The following is a 17,866-nucleotide window of genomic DNA, read 5'->3' as shown; positions in this document are numbered from 1 at the left end:
TCCCACTGGCTGTCAGAACTCACGGAGTTTGGCCCTCAGCTTTTGCAAACCAGACTTCGGGGGCTCTGCCTTGCTGGGCGGGCTGCCCACCTACCGCCGCGGCTCCCTCTCCCTGGTCCTTGTAGCACGCATCACCTCTCTGCCCTTCCTACCCTCTTCCGTGGGCCTCTTGTCTGTGCTTGCCTCTAGTCCGTTCTGCTAGTCTTCTGGTGGTTTTCTGGATTATTTAGGCAGATGTGGGTGGAATCTAAGCGATCAGCAGGATGAGGTAAGCCCAGCATCCTCCTACTCTGACATCTTCCTCCTAGCTTTTCTTAATAAATAGACCCCTTAATTATGATATAATGCCCTTCTTCATCTCTTATTACAGTCGTTGTTTTAAAATCCAGTTTGTCTGATATAAGTATGGCTACTCCAGCTTTCTTTTTTTTTTTTTTTTTTTTTAAATTTTTTTTTTTCAACGTTTTTTATTTATTTTTGGGACAGAGAGAGACATAGCATGAATGGGGGAGGGGCAGAGAGAGAGGGAGACACAGAATCGGAAACAGGCTCCAGGCTCTGAGCCATCAGCCCAGAGCCTGACGCGGGGCTCAAACTCACGGACCGCGAGATCGTGACCTGGCTGAAGTCGGACGCCCAACCGACTGCGCCACCCAGGCGCCCCGACTCCAGCTTTCTTTTGATGTCCATTAGCATAATAGATGGTTCTCCATCCCCTAACTTTCAATCTGCTGGTGTCCTCAGATCTAAAATGAGTCTCTTGTAGGCAGCATATAAATGGCCTTTTTTTTTTTTTTTTTTATCCGTTCTGATACCCTATATCTTTTGATTGGGGCATTTAGCCCATTTACATTCATATTGATTATTGAAAGATATGGATTTAGTGCCATTGTGTTATCTGTAGATTCCATGTTTGTGGTGATGTCCTCTGGTACTTTGTAGTCTTTGATGCTTTCCACTCACAGAGTCCCCCTTAGGACCTCTTGCAGGGCTGGTTTAGTGATCATGAACTCCTTTAGTTTTTGTTTGTCCTGGAAAGTCTATCTCTCCTTCTATTCCAGATGATAGTCTTGCTTGATAAAGGATTCTTGGCTGCATATTTTTCATATTCAGAACATTGAATATTTCCTGCCACTCCCTTCTGGCCTGCCAAGTTTCAGTGGATAGGTCTGCTACCAACCTTATGTGTCTACCCTTGTAGCTTAAGGACATTTTACCCTAGCTTCTTTCAGAATTCTCTCTTTATCTTTGTATTTTGCCAGTTTCACCATGATATGTTACAGTGATTAACTGGTTTTTGTTGATTTTGAATGGAGTTTTCTCTGCCTCTTGGACTTGGATGTCAGTTTCCTTCCTCAGATTAGGGAAGTTCTCATCTATAACTTGTTAAAATAAACCTTCTGCCCTTTTCTCTTGCTCTTCTTCTTCTGACACTCCTATGATATGGATATGGTTTCATTTCATGGAATCACTTAGTTCTCTAATTGTCCCCTCATGACCTAGTAATTTCTTTTCCATCTTTGTTTCAGCTTCATTATTTTCCATAATTTTATCTTCTATTTCAACTATTCTGCTGTCTGCTTCTTCCATCCTTGTTGTCACTGTATCTAGTTTATTTTGCATCTCAGTTGTAGCATTTTGAAATTCATCCTGACTAGTTCTTAGGTCTTTGATCTCTGCAGCAAGAGTTTCTCTGGTGTCTTCTATACTTTTTTCAGCCCAGGTATTAGTCTTATGACTGTTTTTCTAAATTCTTGTTCAGATATATTATTTATATCTGTTTTGAGCAATTCTCAGGCTGTGATTTCTTTTTTAAATTTTGTTTATATTAAAAAATGTTTTCTTAAATGTTTATTTATTTTTGAGATAGAGAGAGGCAGAGCATGAATGGGGGAGGGTCAGAGAGAGAGGGAGACACAGAATCTGAAGCAGGCTCCAGGCTCTGAGCTGTCAGCACAGAGCCCAACATGGGGCTCGAACTCACAGACCATGAGCTCGTGACCTGAGCCAAAGTTAGACGCTTAACCGACTGAGCCACCCAGGCACCCCACTGGCTGTGATTTCTTTTTGACCTTTCTTTTGAGGGGAATTCCTCCATCTTGTCATTTTGACTAGGTTTTTGTCTTTTATGTGTTTTAAAAACTTGTTATGTGTTTTGCACCTGAGAGTACTACTATATTAAAAAGGGGGTCATACCCTCTCCAGGGCCTGGCACTCCAGGGAGTGTTTCTGCTGTATGTTGCGTGCACTCTGTTGTTGCATTTTAGCTGCTCTGTTCCACTGGTCAGTCCTCTGCAGAGCTCTTCCTTGATTGTAGTGGTGGAGTGTTTGGACCTTTAGGTAGGTGTGCTTTGATTTGTTGAAGTAACCCTAGAAAAATAAGGGAGGGTGAAAGCCTTATGCGGTAAAAAGAGAAAAATGAAAGGGGAGAAAAGTAAACCAGAGAATCAAAAAACTCGATCCTGCCAAACTATCTCCTTCCAACTGTGGAGATCCTTCTGCTGCTCTGCAGATCAATTTCCTGGGTGTTCCAAGTGATCTCAACCTCAAAACGGCTGTGTTTGAGGGATGAGGACAATCCTGGTCCCCCTACTGCTCTTCCATCTTAATTCCCCCTGAACTCTTTTTTTTTTTATTTCTTTAAGGTCAATAGTAATGTCTCCTCTTTCATTTCTGGTTTTAATAATTTTCATTTTCTTGTCTTTTCTCTTGGTCAGTCTAGGTAAAGGTTTGTCAATTATGTTGATCTTTTCAAAGAACCAGCTTGTGGCTTCAGCTTCATTGTCTTTCTCTACTATTTTTCTATTATTTATTTCATTTATTTCTGCCATAATCCTATTTATTCTCTTTCTTTTGTTTGCTTTGGGTTTGGTTTGCTCTTATTTTTCCAGAAACTCAAAGTAGGAGGTTAGGTTATTGATATGAGGCATTTCTTCATTTTCTGTGTCAACATTACAGCTATACATTTTCCTCTGAGCACTGCTTTAGTTGCATCCCATAAGTTTCTCATATATTGTATCTTCATTTTCATTTGTCTCAGAGTGTTTTCTAATTTTCCTTGCTCTTCTTTGACCCATTGGATACTTTAGCATATGTGATTTAATTTCCACATATTTGTGAATTTCTCAAATTTCATTTTGTTATTGATTTCTAATTTCTTTCCATTGTGGTCAGAGAACACACTTTGTATGGTATCAATACTTTTAACTTTATTGAAGCTTATTTTATGCTTAGTGTTGGGAAGGGCAGTCTAATTTGTAGTCTTTCAACCTTCACTTATTCACATAAGAATGGGCCTTGGACTTGGAACACTTCCTTACCAAGAGATAAGGAGTTCACACAGCCTGTCCTAGGCTTATCATCTTGTGTGGAAATATCATTCCCTATTTTAGGCTCAGTGAAGCACTTTTGTTTCTGCTTAGAGTGTGTGAATCATATGGCATCTGACCAGTCCCACTGTTAGTCTTCTGTGGAAAGGGGTAAAGGTTTTTCCACTGCGGTACAAGAGTGCACACAGTCATATTGCCCTGCTATAGCCTCTAGGAGAAACCCACTGGCCTTGGGGTACTGATGCTCAAAACTGAAATTGATTACCACACTTTCCAAAGCTCCAGTGGCCAGAATTCACTCTTAGCACTCTCTCACATCTTGGTCCAGTTTTCATGGCACTTAGTAACTTCTTTTCATATATATTATGCTTGAAGTCCAAATGTTTTATAGAATCTCATCAAAGATGAAAGCTAATAATGTCACTGAACTCTTTTTAGTTCTAATTATTTTTTTCTTTAATTTTCTTGGATTTTATGAGTAGAAAATTAAATCAGCTATAAACTTATCTTGTAACCATACATGTTATCCTCTTTCTAACACACACACACACACACACACACAGAGTCACACTTTCTTATCTTGTGTTGTTTAGAGTATCCAAGTCAGTATTGAATAATACTATGACATGAAATGTCTTGTTATGCTCATGATTTTTCATGGAAATAATTCTGGTGTTTTACTGTTTAAAATGAAGATGGTCATTTGTAACAGCTGTCAAATTTTATCAAATTTCTTTTAAGAATCTATCATAATGATGATCTAGTGATATTTGTTTAGCATGTTTTGAAACCATAATGTGAGATTTGTATGTTGTATTTTTTTGGATAATGTTGATAGTGTCTTGTTAGATTTTTTTTAAAGTTTATTTATTTTGAGAAGGAGAGAGAACACAGGGGAAGGGCAGAGGGAAAATCCCAAGTAGGCTCTGAGCTGTCAGTGCAGAGCCCAGTGCGGGGCTTGATCTCACCACCATGAGATCATGACCTGAACAGAAATAAAGAGTCAAACACTTAACCAACTGGGCCACTGAGGTGCCCTTCTTGGTTTAATTTTTACTTCAGGTTAGGTACTGTGTAATAAACTGATGTCTGGTGGGGTTGCTGGTAAAGGTTTCAGGCCTTCCTTTTCAGCTACACTTGATGCAAACTTTCATCCGCAGCTCAGAGGAAGATGTGGTGTTACTACTTACCAAATACATAGCAATATGAAATTGGAATGTAGGTAAAATATATTATGTGATTGAACTAGATAGGTTAGCTCTTAACACAATGACATTCATCATATTTGAGTAAAAAGAAAAAGTATAAAAGTCTAGGACTTTCTGATCTGTGGCTTAAGAGTATCTCAAAAAAAATAAGTGTGAATTTTAGTTTTCAATCCATGATTAAAAAAGTATGTGATATGGGTGTTAAAGGGCTAGATGCAATTTTAGACTCTTTTCCTTGATTTATAGTATTTTGAATGAAAGTGATGCAGGGGCACCTGGGTGACTCAGTCGATTAAGTTTCTGACTCTTGGTTTTGGCTGCACTTGGGTCATGATCTTGGGGTTGTGAGAAAGAGCCCGATGCTCCAATTCTCTCTCTCCCTTTACCATTTGCATTCTCTCTCTCTCTCCCTCTCTCTCAAAAAAAAAAAAAGTGATGCAGGCTGGCTGGGTTCAAGGAGCCAGAGGGGGTCCTACAGGACCAGCAAAGGGGGTCCTTGGCTTTTCCCAGGATGGAAATCAAACATGAACCAAAAGGAAGTGAGAGCAGAGTTTATTGAAGATACAGAGAGAGAGCAGATTCAGACAGAGAGTCTGAGAAACTCAGAAGGAAGGTAGGGTCCTAGGTCCTAGCAAGAACTGAAGCAGGAAAAGGAGCAAAAAAGGCAGTTTTTAAATTTTTTTTTTAACGTTTTTATTTTTGAGACAGAGAGAGACGAAGCATGAACGGGGGAGGATCAGAGAGAGGGAGACACAGAATCCGAAACAGGCTCCAGGCTCTGAGCTGTCAGCACAGAGCCCGACGCGGGGCTCGAACTCACGGACCGCGAGATCATGACCTGAGCCAAAGTTGGCCGTTTAACCGACTGAGCCACCCAGGCGCCCCAAAAAGGCAGTTTTTTCATGGGGTCCCTTCAGTTTCCCTTTCTAGATCTATTCTTACACATGCCTTAATGTACGTCCTCCTTGTAAAGGTCAAGGAGTTCATGATTTCTTTGGAGTCTTCCAGCACAACCGATTAACATCTAAGGAATGACTAGGTGAGGTTGTCATGAATGTTTTCCAAGACCACTGACTCAAGGGCCTCAGTGACTTATGGAGGACGTCTAAAAACTCATCGTTTTGACCAATTCTTGGATGCCTGAGGGGACACATATACCAGACCACCATCCTCAACAAAAACCCCAAGCCCCAAGCAAAGACAAGACTCTGTCTCTCCTTTCCTTTCTGAGTCTCCCAGACTCTCTTTCTGACTCTGCTCTCTCTGTCTGTCTTCAGTAAACTCTGTTCTCCCTTCCTCTCGGTTTGCGTTTCCATCCAGGAAGATTGATTTCCATTCTGGGAGAAGCCAACGACCCTCTTCACTGGTCCTGTGGGACTCCCTCTGGGTCCTTGGACTGAGCCAGCCTGCATTAAAAGGGCCAGGTATCCTCTTTTTGGATAAGATATGACCAACCTGGAGTAAGACTTTAGGTTCTGAGGGCTATACTTTGAAGATGAAATAGTAAACAATTTTTAGAAAAAGGTAATTTTTGAAAAATTATTACATAATCATAAAGTAGTAAGTAAACACAACATAGAGTTAGAGTGAGGATTCACAAAAGAAAGGTCCAAGATACTTTATATGGTATTATGTGATGTATTATGTGAAAAACTGGTTCCTTGGCAATAGAAAATTGAGAAAGAAATTCTGTAGTAATGTGTTATTGGTAAGGATGTAAGTAAAAAAAGAAAAAAGGATGACATAGGTTGTTGTATATTGAGAGTGCTTTAGCCACTTAATTTGTGTGCCCAGAACCCAGCTAGATACTTAAGACACAAAATTTGAGTGATACAGATCTTTACTCTCAAAGAAGTCCTACTCTGTTAGACTTGATTTGGACACTTCATTAAGCTTTACAGGATGAAAATGTGCTTGATGTGATGCTGCTGATGTCCTGTCTTTTAGTTTCTTAAGCACATACCATGTTCCCAAGGAATAATCTTAAGCACTAAGAAAATCTGGTTTAGGGGCACCCTGGGTAGCTTACTTGGTTAAGTGTCCAACTTTGGCTCAGGTCATGATCTCACAGTTAGTGTTCGAGCCCTGCATCGGGCTCTGTGCTGACAGCTCAGAGCCTGGAGCCTGCTTCCATTCTCTCTCTCTCTCTCTCTCTCTCTCTCTCTCTCTCCTCTCTCCCTCTCCCTCTCCCTCTCCCCCTCCCCCATTTGTGCTTTGTCTTTTTCTCTCAAAGATAAACATTAAAACAATTAAAAAAAAAGAAAATTTGGTTTAAAATCATACATATCCTTTTGTTGTGGGGTTGTCGAGAACAATGGCCAAGAAATTCTTGAGATGTTATTATATGGTGCAACATAGTGAGTTTATTTAAGTAGCATAGGACAGGACCCATGTGCAGAAAAAGCTGCACTTTCTGCTGTATGAAGCTTGTAGTTATATGCTTAGTGCTCAAGGTGGAGGGAACATGTAGGAAGTATCATAAATATTTCTTTGAATTTCTATTCATAAAACTGCTTTCACAAGATTTCTCTGGTGTTTATCATTCAGTTTGATATTAACTATGGGTGAGACATACAGGCAGTCATGATACCCTTTAAGGATGTAACAACCAGCACATATTTAATCCTTATTAAACCTATGCAAGCATGGCACCTGGGTGGCTCAGTTGGTTAAGCTTCCGACTTTCGCTCAGGTCATGATCTTGCAGTTCATGAGTTCGAGCCCTGTGTCAGGCTCTGTGCTGACAGCTCGTGAAGCCTGGAGCCTGCTTGGGATTCTGTGTTTCCCTTCACCCTGCTCCTCCCCTGCTCACACTCTGGTTCTCACTCTCATAAACAAATAAAAATATTTTTAAAAACTATGCAGGCTGTAGGTCAGCCTTCGGGACTAAAGGTGAGCATTTCTGCTTCTATCCTTCATCACTTTTGCTGACATACTCTTTGGTGTGTGTCAAATTTACTTTTTTCCTATTTGGCTGCAAGATCTCTAATAGGATCTTATGCATTATGGCTAGAAATCTTTTGAATTTATTTCAAAATTTATTTATTAAATAAAAATTTGAAGTTATTTAGTTTAAGGCCAAGTTTGGTTGGGAGAGCTTTATAATAATTGTTTTGGCAATAGAATCCAAGCAGAAATCAAGACTGTTTTTGTAATGAGTCCACTTAAAGTTATACTTGCCCATAATTAAAACTTGAAAATGCCTGAATTAGGGGAAACTATGGAAAATGGCATAAAATGGCAAAATGAAATATTTGAAAGTTTCTGCTAAGGAGAAATTTTGTTAATTTATGATTTAATGTTCAACAAGTCATCTTATACAAAAGTAAGAACTTGTGACTTCCTCATCTTTGGGGTTTTCGAATATCCCAAATATCTCCTAAATAATGCTTTCGCACAAATCCCAGTTATGCCTAAAGATAGGGAGGCTGATGTTGGGACAAATCCTACTAGGTGAGTGCTATTCATTTATTCTTTACAGAAATTAAATCTTTTGAAAATAATCATTAGTGGCAGTTTGGACAGAGAAATGGGGGAAAGGGGAAGCCAAAAGTGTGAGAGGGGTGTGAAGGGGGAAGAGTTTTTCTCAGCATTTTCCATGTTGATTTTTAGTATGAGTTTTTCCTTTTCCCCACTTGCTAATCTACACCCCCACACACTGTCCTCCTAGACAGAGCTCAGAAATCCTAAATCCAGTCTAACTGGGAACTTGATTGTAGGTCTTAAAATCAGGGGCATTCCAAAAGTTGAGTATATCTCTCCAGATGTATTTCATCAGCTGCTATTGGAAAAGTGAAAAGTATAATCTTTCACCCCAAAGCAGTTAGCAGCATTAAATGAAAGCGAGGAAATGCAAATTTTAATCTCTGGCATTTGAAGTAGATAATTAGTTTTGGTTCTGAAATTTGGTGAATAAATTTAATTTTTATGGGTTATTTCACATCTTAACGAAGATCCCCAGTGATGGCTATATTTATGTCTCTACCTAAACATTTCACTGGGCTGACATATTTCCTGCTTTAATTTTATCCAAGACTTGTTGGTGTCAATGATTTTCTTGGTTCCTTATCTCAGAAAGACAAATTAGTCAAGGGCATTTACTATTTAAATTGCCTTATGTTGCGCTTACTCTGCTTTCCTGGAAGAGATAAGGGCTGGGTTTGTATTGTTCTGGGGAGGTGATTGGTTCTTAGTGGCATAATGAATTTACCAATCCCACTTTCAGTCTTAAAACCAGAATGCTGGAACAGCTTACCTCCCCCACCCCCATTTTAATCATCAATTTTAAAAACTATTATAACAGTGTATTCAAACATACAGTAAAGAGAATTGTGTAATTAGCTCCCATGTATCCAGCCTTCAGCTTCAGTGATTATCAACACTTGTAGGCAGTTTTCTGAACAGAAAATACAGTGCCCTGAAAGCTTCAATTCTTGATCAGTATCTAGCTTTTGTCTTTCAAATTTTGGTTCCTGGGGCTTTCGACGTTGCAATTACATTAAAAGAAATTTAAGGAATTTAGTGTTTAATAGTCATTGAAGTCACTCTTTTTCAGTTCGCCTCCCCCTCAGGGAAAGCTGCGGGTTGTTGGGCACAAGGCCAAATTTAGAGATAACTTCTTGTAGCTCGGAGGTGTTTTTACAAGGACAGACCGATGTCCCAATTTCCCTTCAGAATACCGGCTTAAAAACGAAGTTGGACAACATATGGGCAGTTAGTTCCTACCCTGCCTCAATGCTGTTTTCTAAATATTTACAGAGAATAAATTTACACAGTAGTTTTCTGGTTACACTCTGGAGAGTATCTCAGTAACTTTCTTCCACTTCCACTTCACACGACGCATTGGGGAGGAGTGTCAGTTTTTCTGTTTCAGGGGCTTGTACTGACTGGTTTCTAACCTGTCTCATCCAGAGCGTCAAGGGCCGCTTGTAAAGCAAGTAGGGGCTCCTGAGGAAAGGGAAATTGCTGACCCACAAAAAAGCGGAACGAACCATAAGCCTTGAGCTCGCCCACCTGGGTGTCCCGAAAAGCTAGAGCCGGGGATGGGGGGTGGGAGGGAAGCTTGGGGAAGACCCTATTACCCAATTTGTTCCTCACTGGTCGCCTCTGTTGAAATCTTGGCTTCCCATATATAAGAAGGTGCACAGAGACTTTAACCCTAAGTGGAGAAGCTAGGAATCTAGAATGTAATGCTTCAGCCCTTAGCTTGGGGCTTCCGGTTTCCTTAAGCTTCGAAGGCGTGGTCATTCAGGGTCGCGATTCCACCTCTCGCCGCCTCCGCCCCGCGATTTCTCTGGGAGTTCCGATCTCTTCGCCGGCACTGGAGGGGTTCCGTGGGTCCGAGCGCCCGGAACTGGACGCTCCCCTGTGAAACAGTGGAGAGAGAAGCCCAAACGAGCTCAGCCTCAATTACGAGCAGTCTTCAGTCAGAGGTTGTGGAAGTTAAGACGGAGGCCTTCTTAGGACGTTGTCCTTAGAAACAGGGTTCAAAGGAAGATGTGTTAATTTCTCACGGCATCTTCCTCGCTGTTCCCCGCCCCCCGCCGGCTGCCGGGACTTTGTGGAGAGAGCCCAGCTCGAAGGGAATGGAGATGGCCCCTCCCTAGCCTGAGTAGTTTACCTCGTCTCTGCACCCCTAGGCGGCGCTGCGCTCCTCTGCACCGACCAGCTCCGCTTTCCCAGACGGCTGCCAAGCCTCCAGTCCCGAGAGTTTAGCTTCCAGCCCGTCAGCCCGGGGCAATTCCAGTATATTCAAGAGGCGGAACGTCGGCGGTCTGTGCACCTCGAGTCCGCTTCGGCGGGCGGCCGGCTCTTGCTCTTTACCACAGTTCGTGCTCTCCGGCAGTCCGGAGCATGGTTCTGGGTCACTGCTGGTGGAGCGGGGACGCCAAGAGGGAGGAGGATGGTGGGCTGGAGGGTGGCGGTTCTGTGTCTGTGGGTCTCCTGCTGCTCTGCCGCCAGACAGCTGGAATACTCAGTGTTGGAGGAGACCGTGCGGAGCGTAGCTGTAGGTAATGTTTCCGCGGACTTGGGGCTGTCAGCGGCCGCTCTACGCTTGCGGAACTTTCGCTTACTTTCCAGCCTCCGCGAGCCCTACTTCGGGGTGGATCTGGCCAGCGGTAGCTTGGTGGTCCGAGAGCCGGCGGACCGCGAACGGCTGTGCGGGACTAAAGCTGCCTGCGTCTTGACCTATGAGCTGGTGCTCGAGGACCCGCTGGAGCTACACAAGATGCGAGTTCACGTCGTGGACATCAACGACAACTCTCCTGTCTTCCCTGCCGGCGACGTGCAGCTGCACATCCCCGAGTTCCTGTTGCCTGGAGCCCGCTTTACTCTTCCTAATGCCCTAGATGCGGACGAGGGAAGCAACGGTGTCCTGACCTACACCCTGAGCCCCAGCCAGCACTTTCGCTTGATCATGGGGTCGCGAGTCGACGGCAGTGAATACCCGGAGTTGGTATTAGAGAAAGCGCTGGATCGGGAGCAGCGTGCCACCCACCAGCTACTGCTCACCGCTAAGGATGGAGGGCAGCCCGCGCTCTCCGGAGACGCACAAGTTACCATCATAGTGGTGGACACAAACGACAATGCGCCTGTATTTGAGCGCACAGTATACCGTGCCAAGGTACCAGAGACTGCCCCGAACGGGACTTTGTTATTACGAGTTCAGGCCTCGGACCCGGATGAAGGCTCCAATGGGGAAATCCGGTACTCCTTAAGCAATAGCACGCTGGTGGAGCTGCGACACTACTTTCACGTACACCCTAGAAGTGGGGAAGTGCGGGTAGCTGCTTCACTCGGTCTACCTGAAACGTTGTTGGAAGCATACATTGAGGCGAGGGATGAGGGTACCTTCGGTCTAGCTAGTACTGTCAAACTGCTGGTGGAAGTGACCGATGTGAATGATCATGCCCCTGAGGTGAACCTCCTGACTCTATCCAGTTCAGTTTCTGAGGACGCAGCCCCTGGCACAGTGATTGCTCTCTTCAGTCTAAGGGACGAGGACCTCGGTCCCAATGGTAAGGTCTTTTGTAGCATGTCCAGTGGAGGCCCTTTTAAGCTGAAGGCTTCTTTTGACAACTACTACAGCTTGCTGACTGATGGGCCGCTGGACCGGGAGCAGGTCAGCGAATACCATGTCCTGATTACTGCCTCAGATGGTGGCTCACCCCCACTGAGCACCCGCAGGACAGTGACTGTGTCTGTTGCTGATGTGAACGACAATTCACCAAATTTTGCTCAACCACAACAGGAACTTTTTGTGGCTGAAAACAATGATCCTGGGGCCTCTTTAGGCCGTGTTTTTGCCCAGGATCCGGACCTGGGGAAAAATGGCCTTGTCTTCTATGAGCTGTTGGATATTATCTCTGAAAGGCAGACAGCCTCTAGCTTGGTGGCAGTAGAATCATCCAGTGGGGCTATCACTGCCAAAATTTCCTTTGACTTTGAGCAACTCAGGGGGTTTCACTTCCAAGTGGAAGCCCGGGATGGTGGCATTCCTCCCAGAAGTGCAGCAGTGACTGTGAACTTATTTGTGGTAGATAGGAACGACAATGCTCCAGTCATCCTGTTTCCCTTGCCCAGAAATGGCTCTGTTCCAGTGGAAATTGTGCCTCGCTCTGCCAGAACTGGACACTTGGTCACAAAAGTGGTAGCAGAGGATGCAGACAGTGGCTCTAATGCTTGGCTTTCCTACCATATTTTTCAGGCTTCTGACTCTAGCCTCTTCAGAATTTCAGCCAATATGGGAGAACTTCGTACTGCCCGCTTCATTCTTCCCACTGATGCAGTTAAACAGAGGGTGGTGGTAGTGGTTCGAGACCATGGAGACCCCTCACTTTCCTCTTCTGTCACATTAGGTATACTGTTGAGCAACTTTGCCCCTCAAATCCTTCCAGACTTTGAAGATACCTGGGAAAGAGGAGGCCACCTTTCCACCCAGAACCTGTATTTAGTAATTGCCCTGGCCTCTATTTCCTTTTTATTTCTGGGGTGCTTACTTTTCTTTGTGTGCATCAAGGTGAACCAGAGCCCAGCTTGTTGTTCTCAAAGCTGCTGTTGCTCTTCAGAAGAGCTGAGGCAAGGGAGGAAGATGGCTTCAAATCCTTGTATGACATCAGCCACGATAGATGTCACTACAGTTGAGAGACTTTCTCAGACCTATCTCTATCGGGCCTCTCTAGGACTTGGTTCTGATAATAACAGTTTGCTGTTGCGTGGGGAATACAGTGCTGCTGACCTGAGAAATCTGGCTACTGGGATAGGACTGAATTTGCCAATATCCTGCATTCACATTCGGAATAGGAAAGGGGATCACGTAAATGTCAATGCCATGGTAAGCAAATCTTGAGGGATTTGATTCCCTTGCCCAGAAGATGGCTGCTAGCTATGTTCTGAAATGCTTCTTAGATGAGCCTTCAGCAACATTTAATCCATTGAATTGAACACTTCTGCTTAGCACCCCCATGCTAAGAATTCTGGGAGTATAAAAGTATTAAAAGACTGTCCTTGGCCTCAAGGAGTTTATAGTTTATTTCTGAGAAACAAGGGTAAGAAATTTAAGCCTATTAAAGAACAATAAAAGTAATCTAGTATACAGGACTAAAATTAGAAATAAGGCACCAAAGTTTCTGGTACAGGAAATAAATGACTGGGGATGTCTTTGATTCCTTTTATGAATTTATTCAAGGAATTATTTAAAGCACAAACCCCTTCATTCAAAAAAAAAAACCATTTTGAGCAACAGATGTGTAAGGCATTTTTTAAAAAAGTTTATTTATTTATTTTGAGAGAGAGAGGCAGAGGGAGAGAGAGAATCCCAAGCAAGCTTGGTGCTGTCTGCAGAGAGCCTGACGTGAGGCTCAATCTCACAAACCATGAGATCGTGACTTGAGCCAAGATCAAGAGTCAGACCCTTAATGGACTGAGCCACCCAGGTGTCCCAGATATGGGTAAGGCATTCTGATACCAAAAATGGGAATGAAAAATATGCAAGAGTCTTTACATTACATAAGCATAGTATCATGGAAGATGAGGCATTTGCCCAAACCATTACAATACATGATTTGACAATGATAACCTAAAAAATGTAAAAATAAATTGCAATGGATGTTCAAAGGGAGAGAGAGACTGTGAGAGAACATCTGGGAAGGGAGGAGGAGGAGGAAATCAGAAGAGGAAGTGTGGTAGAGATGGCATTTTAATTAGATCCTGAATGATAACACCATTTAATAAAATGGCAACATATTTTCCAGGTCATACTTTTTAAATAAATGCCATTTTTGCATAGTAGTCTTTTTTGAGAATGGCACTCTGAAACATAGCTAATGATAGCTCCACACAGTGTTTCTAAGTATATGGAAATTATAAGCATGTCTCAGAATACCTGTTTGTACTGATAGAAAATAAAACCATTGGGTATAGGACTTGACAACCTTTTATTTTACATTTTATTTTATTTTATTTAAAAAAAATTTTTTTTTAATGTTTATTTACTTTTGAGACAGAGAGACAGAGCATGAACGGGGGAGGGTCAGAGAGAGAGGGAGACACAGAATCTGAAGCGGGCTCCAGGCTCTGAGCTGTCAGCACAGAGCCCGACGTGGGGCTTGAACTCACTGACCGTGAGATCATGACCTGAGCCGAAGTCGGACGCTTAACCGACTGAGCCACCCAGGCGCCCCTATTTTACGTTTTGATATATTTCACAAAGAAGAAAGAGTAGTAATTGTTTTTAAAATTTTAATTCCAGTGTAATTAATATACAGTGTCATATTCATTTCAGATGTACAATATAGTGATTCAACAATTCCATTTATTACTTATTGTTTGAAAGAGGAGTAATTGTTGTGTCAGAAACATTTGTGTGTTCAAGGTGCACTTGCCATTCAAAGTCCATTCAACTTGGATTTAATTTTCTTATTATTTTAGAAGCCAATATACTTTAAAATAAGTAAATGCTATATTTGAAAGTAATGCATCTAATAAAAGTTAAATTATTCAAATACTTAAATTTATCCATAGTGGCCCTTTGCATTTCACAAACTTATCAAATAGAGTGAGGACAGTCTTCAGCAATTTTACAGTATTACTTTCTGATTTTTCATAGAGATCATTGATAAAAGGGAAGGAGGTATGCAGAAATTAGGGAAGGGAATGGAAGATTCCTTGTTTTATGATTCCAGGTAATAGGGGAAAAGTAAGTTATAAGTTAGTTATTCTCCTTCAAATGATGATGTTAACTGAAAATAAAATAGATTTATATGCATTATAATTTTGCATATTTTATGTTTCACATGGCATAATAGAATCCAGTATATAAGATATGATTAGTAAGTGCTTGCTGAATGAAAGAATAAATACAGTTGTGAATGGATGAATTGGGTGTTAATGTAGATGGAAGAGTTCAACATCGAGAACAAAGATTTAACTTACTTTTCCATTTTATGTGTATATATATTTAGCAGTTTAAAGATCTCTTTCAAATATATTATTTCAATGATTATTTTCTTCCTCATATATAATAGTGAAACAACATTAACAGTGGGATTTTCTGGTCCTAGGAGAACCTCAATACTGTGTCTGACACTAAATATGATCACAGTTCCTATAGATGACAAAGTGATTAGTAGGGACACACATGTTTATACTGTGAAAGTTGCAGCAAATACAAATTAAAATGTAGTTAATTTTAAGACAGAAAATTGGTGCATTGTAATGTTAATATTTCAGGTATCAAAACAATGTGTAAACTCTCTTCCTATCAAGAAAATGCATCATTTATTTTATTTCACTGCTTTCTATAACAAATAGAGATGAGAATACTGAAGTTTGGGAATCTGAATGTTTGGCAGTCAGGTATTGTTTGAGAAACACATTTTGAGCAGACTTGAAAGAAATGGATCTGGAAGTTGGAAAATTATTTAAAAGGAGAAATATAGCTAGTAACAGGAAAATATCCCTTGCCACTGAATTTTTAAACTTGTATGAGTGACAGTAACAAAGATAGACTGTTCATACATGCAGGAGTACTGTGCCATCCCATTTGTCTACCTGCACAATCTTTTTCCATCAATGTTGATATTTCAAGTTATAGGTAGTCCATTGCCTGCTAATAATTTTTGTGTACTAGATCTTTCCTTATATATAAAGAAAGTATGATGTATAAGAACATGAATAAAATAACTTCTAGAAAGCTGGAGTATTTGTAATTCACCCAGGCATTTTATTATTGACTTCTTCCTATCCAATTGCATATTGATCCAATCTTGATTCTTTAGAACAGAATGCTTGTCATAGTGTTCGCTGAATGCCGTAATACCAACTACAGAATTCTAGAAATAAAATATTTACTGCTTGATTTTATAAAACAAAAATCCTTTGAAAAGAGTACAATTTCATAATAATTTTAACTGTGTGCCTGAGTCATAAAGAATCTCGTTTAGGGGCGCCTGGGTGTTTCAATCAGTTGCGTCTAACTTCAGCTCAGGTCATGATCTCACGGTTTGTGGGTTGGAGCCCCGCGTCGGGTTCTGTGCTGACAGCTCAGAGCCTGGAGCCTGCTTTGAATTCTGTGTCTCCCTCTCTCTCTGCCCCTCTCGTGTTCACACTCTGTTTCTCAAAAATGAATAAATGTTAAAAAAAATTTTTTTTATTAAAAAAAGGAATCTTGGGGCGCCTGGGTGGCTCAGTCGGTTAAGTGTCCGACTTCAGCTCAGGTCACGATCTCGCGGTCCATGAGTTCGAGCCCCGCGTCGGGCTCTGGGCTGATGGCTCAGAGCCTGGAGCCTGCTACCGATTCTGTGTCTCCCTCTCTCTCTGCCCCTCCCCCATTCATGCTCTGTCTCTCTCTGTCTTAAAAATAAATAAACGTTGAAAAAAAAAAGGAATCTCGATGTATATATATTTATATTTTTTTCAAATACTAAGCCCTTCTTTTTTACTTAAGTTTTTATTTTAATTCCAGTGTAGTTAACACAGTGTTATATTAGTTTCAAGTGTACAATATAATGATTTAACAATTCCATACATCACCCATTACTCATGATGACAAGTGCACTCCTTAATCCCCATCACCTATTTGACCATCCCCCCACGCACCTCCCTCTGGTAATCATCAGTTTGTGCTCTATAGTTGAAAGTCTGTTTCTTGGTTTCTCTCTCCCTCTCTGTCTCTGTGTTTTTCCTTTGCTCATTTGTTTTGTTTCTTAAATTCCACATGTGCGTGAAATTATTTCGTATCTGTCTTTACTGACTTATTTAGCTTAGCATTATACTCTCTAAATACTGAGTCCTTCTGTCTTGTTTTAGTTTACAGTGTGTATTAACATATTTTACAATACTAAAATCTGTCAGTTTAGGAAATTCAGGAAAACATTTTTATCTTTATTTCTCGTATTAATAATACTTTATAGATATAAACAAAATTGATGTACTATGCAACAAGTAGACAACATGTGTCTCATGTTAGTTTTTTGTAAGATTTGTGATGGGCCCTTTAATTTTTTTTAGGTTGGTATCCAACATGTTACCTCGGAGATGTACATTTCTGCCTATCATTTAAAATTCATTGTATTGGCAAATTTTTTAGATAATAAATATTAATGTAGCAAAAAATTTACAACAGTGAACAACTGACTTTATTAAATATTCCACATGAAAATTATAGTGAACGTATCAGTGTTATGTTAGTGTATTGTTCTTCTGTAACTGAAGCAGTTTGTCCTTTGCCAGGATATATATGTAGCGTATATAATATTTCTCCTGTGCAGTGTCATTTGTTTACAGAGTGGTAGAATGTTTTTGACATTCTAGGTGTTTTTATTTATTAAAATATATGCCATTAGCAGACTTTCCCATAGGTTGATTAGATATTTCCTCATATCTATTTTGACTTTTAAACTGATAATTGACTTAGAAAATCTTTAGAGTGCTGTAACTAAGGAAGCTTGCAGAGCATATGAAATACATTTGGATTAAAAGAAACTATGTAGACAGTACAATAGAATTTATTGTATAATAGAGAAACCTCAAACTAGTAAAAGGGAAGGAAAAGAGCTTAATAACTTGAGGAAACAGTAGGAAAAAGCAATGCCTGGGAAATGTATCAATGGGGAAATTTTAACAACATGGTTGATAATGTTAAGATCTATTAATGTGTGTTGCCTTAAATATTTACAGTTAGAGGGAAACAATTATATTCCAGAGACTAAATATATTTTGCTGGGTTGGAGTGAAGATGGATTAAGTCTTAAAGAGACTTTTACATTTATCAAATGGGGATAATAGGAATATCAGAAATAATTAACATTTGGAAGAATGTCAAGTGAA

General features: G+C 40.9%; 3 protein-coding genes and 1 long non-coding RNA gene across 12 annotated transcripts in view; 3 read left to right on the top strand and 1 right to left on the bottom strand.

Annotated features, from left to right (window-relative positions):
• Nucleotides 1–17,866, top strand: part of LOC131514297 (protocadherin alpha-C2) — a 193,215-nt gene that overhangs the window by 91,040 nt on the left and 84,309 nt on the right. Inside the window, exon 1 of one of the 9 annotated variants that reach the window (XM_058734179.1) lies at nt 9,932–12,872. The exons of the other annotated variants lie outside the window; for them this stretch is intronic. Within the exon in view, the coding sequence (XP_058590162.1) occupies nt 10,440–12,872 (2,433 nt within the window). The 5' untranslated portion in view covers nt 9,932–10,439. Of the gene's footprint in view, nt 1–9,931; nt 12,873–17,866 lie in introns of those variants that run through there. 9 annotated transcript variants of the gene reach the window in all.
• The window catches only part of LOC131514355 (protocadherin alpha-1-like), a 169,278-nt gene that overhangs the window by 100,034 nt on the left and 51,378 nt on the right, over nt 1–17,866 (top strand).
• Nucleotides 1–17,866, top strand: part of LOC131514361 (protocadherin alpha-7-like) — a 127,795-nt gene that overhangs the window by 58,561 nt on the left and 51,368 nt on the right.
• LOC131514371 (uncharacterized) lies at nt 9,046–10,251 on the bottom strand. Its single transcript, XR_009263047.1, has 2 exons — nt 10,158–10,251; nt 9,046–10,009 (listed from the first exon to the last, which is right to left on the bottom strand). It is a non-coding gene; the product is annotated as an uncharacterized LOC131514371 (long non-coding RNA).

This window comes from Neofelis nebulosa, chromosome 1 (genome assembly GCF_028018385.1).
Source record: "Neofelis nebulosa isolate mNeoNeb1 chromosome 1, mNeoNeb1.pri, whole genome shotgun sequence".
Taxonomy (NCBI): domain Eukaryota; kingdom Metazoa; phylum Chordata; class Mammalia; order Carnivora; family Felidae; genus Neofelis; species Neofelis nebulosa.
Note: the sequence above shows the minus strand (reverse complement) of the source record. Positions and strands in the feature narration are given on the sequence as shown.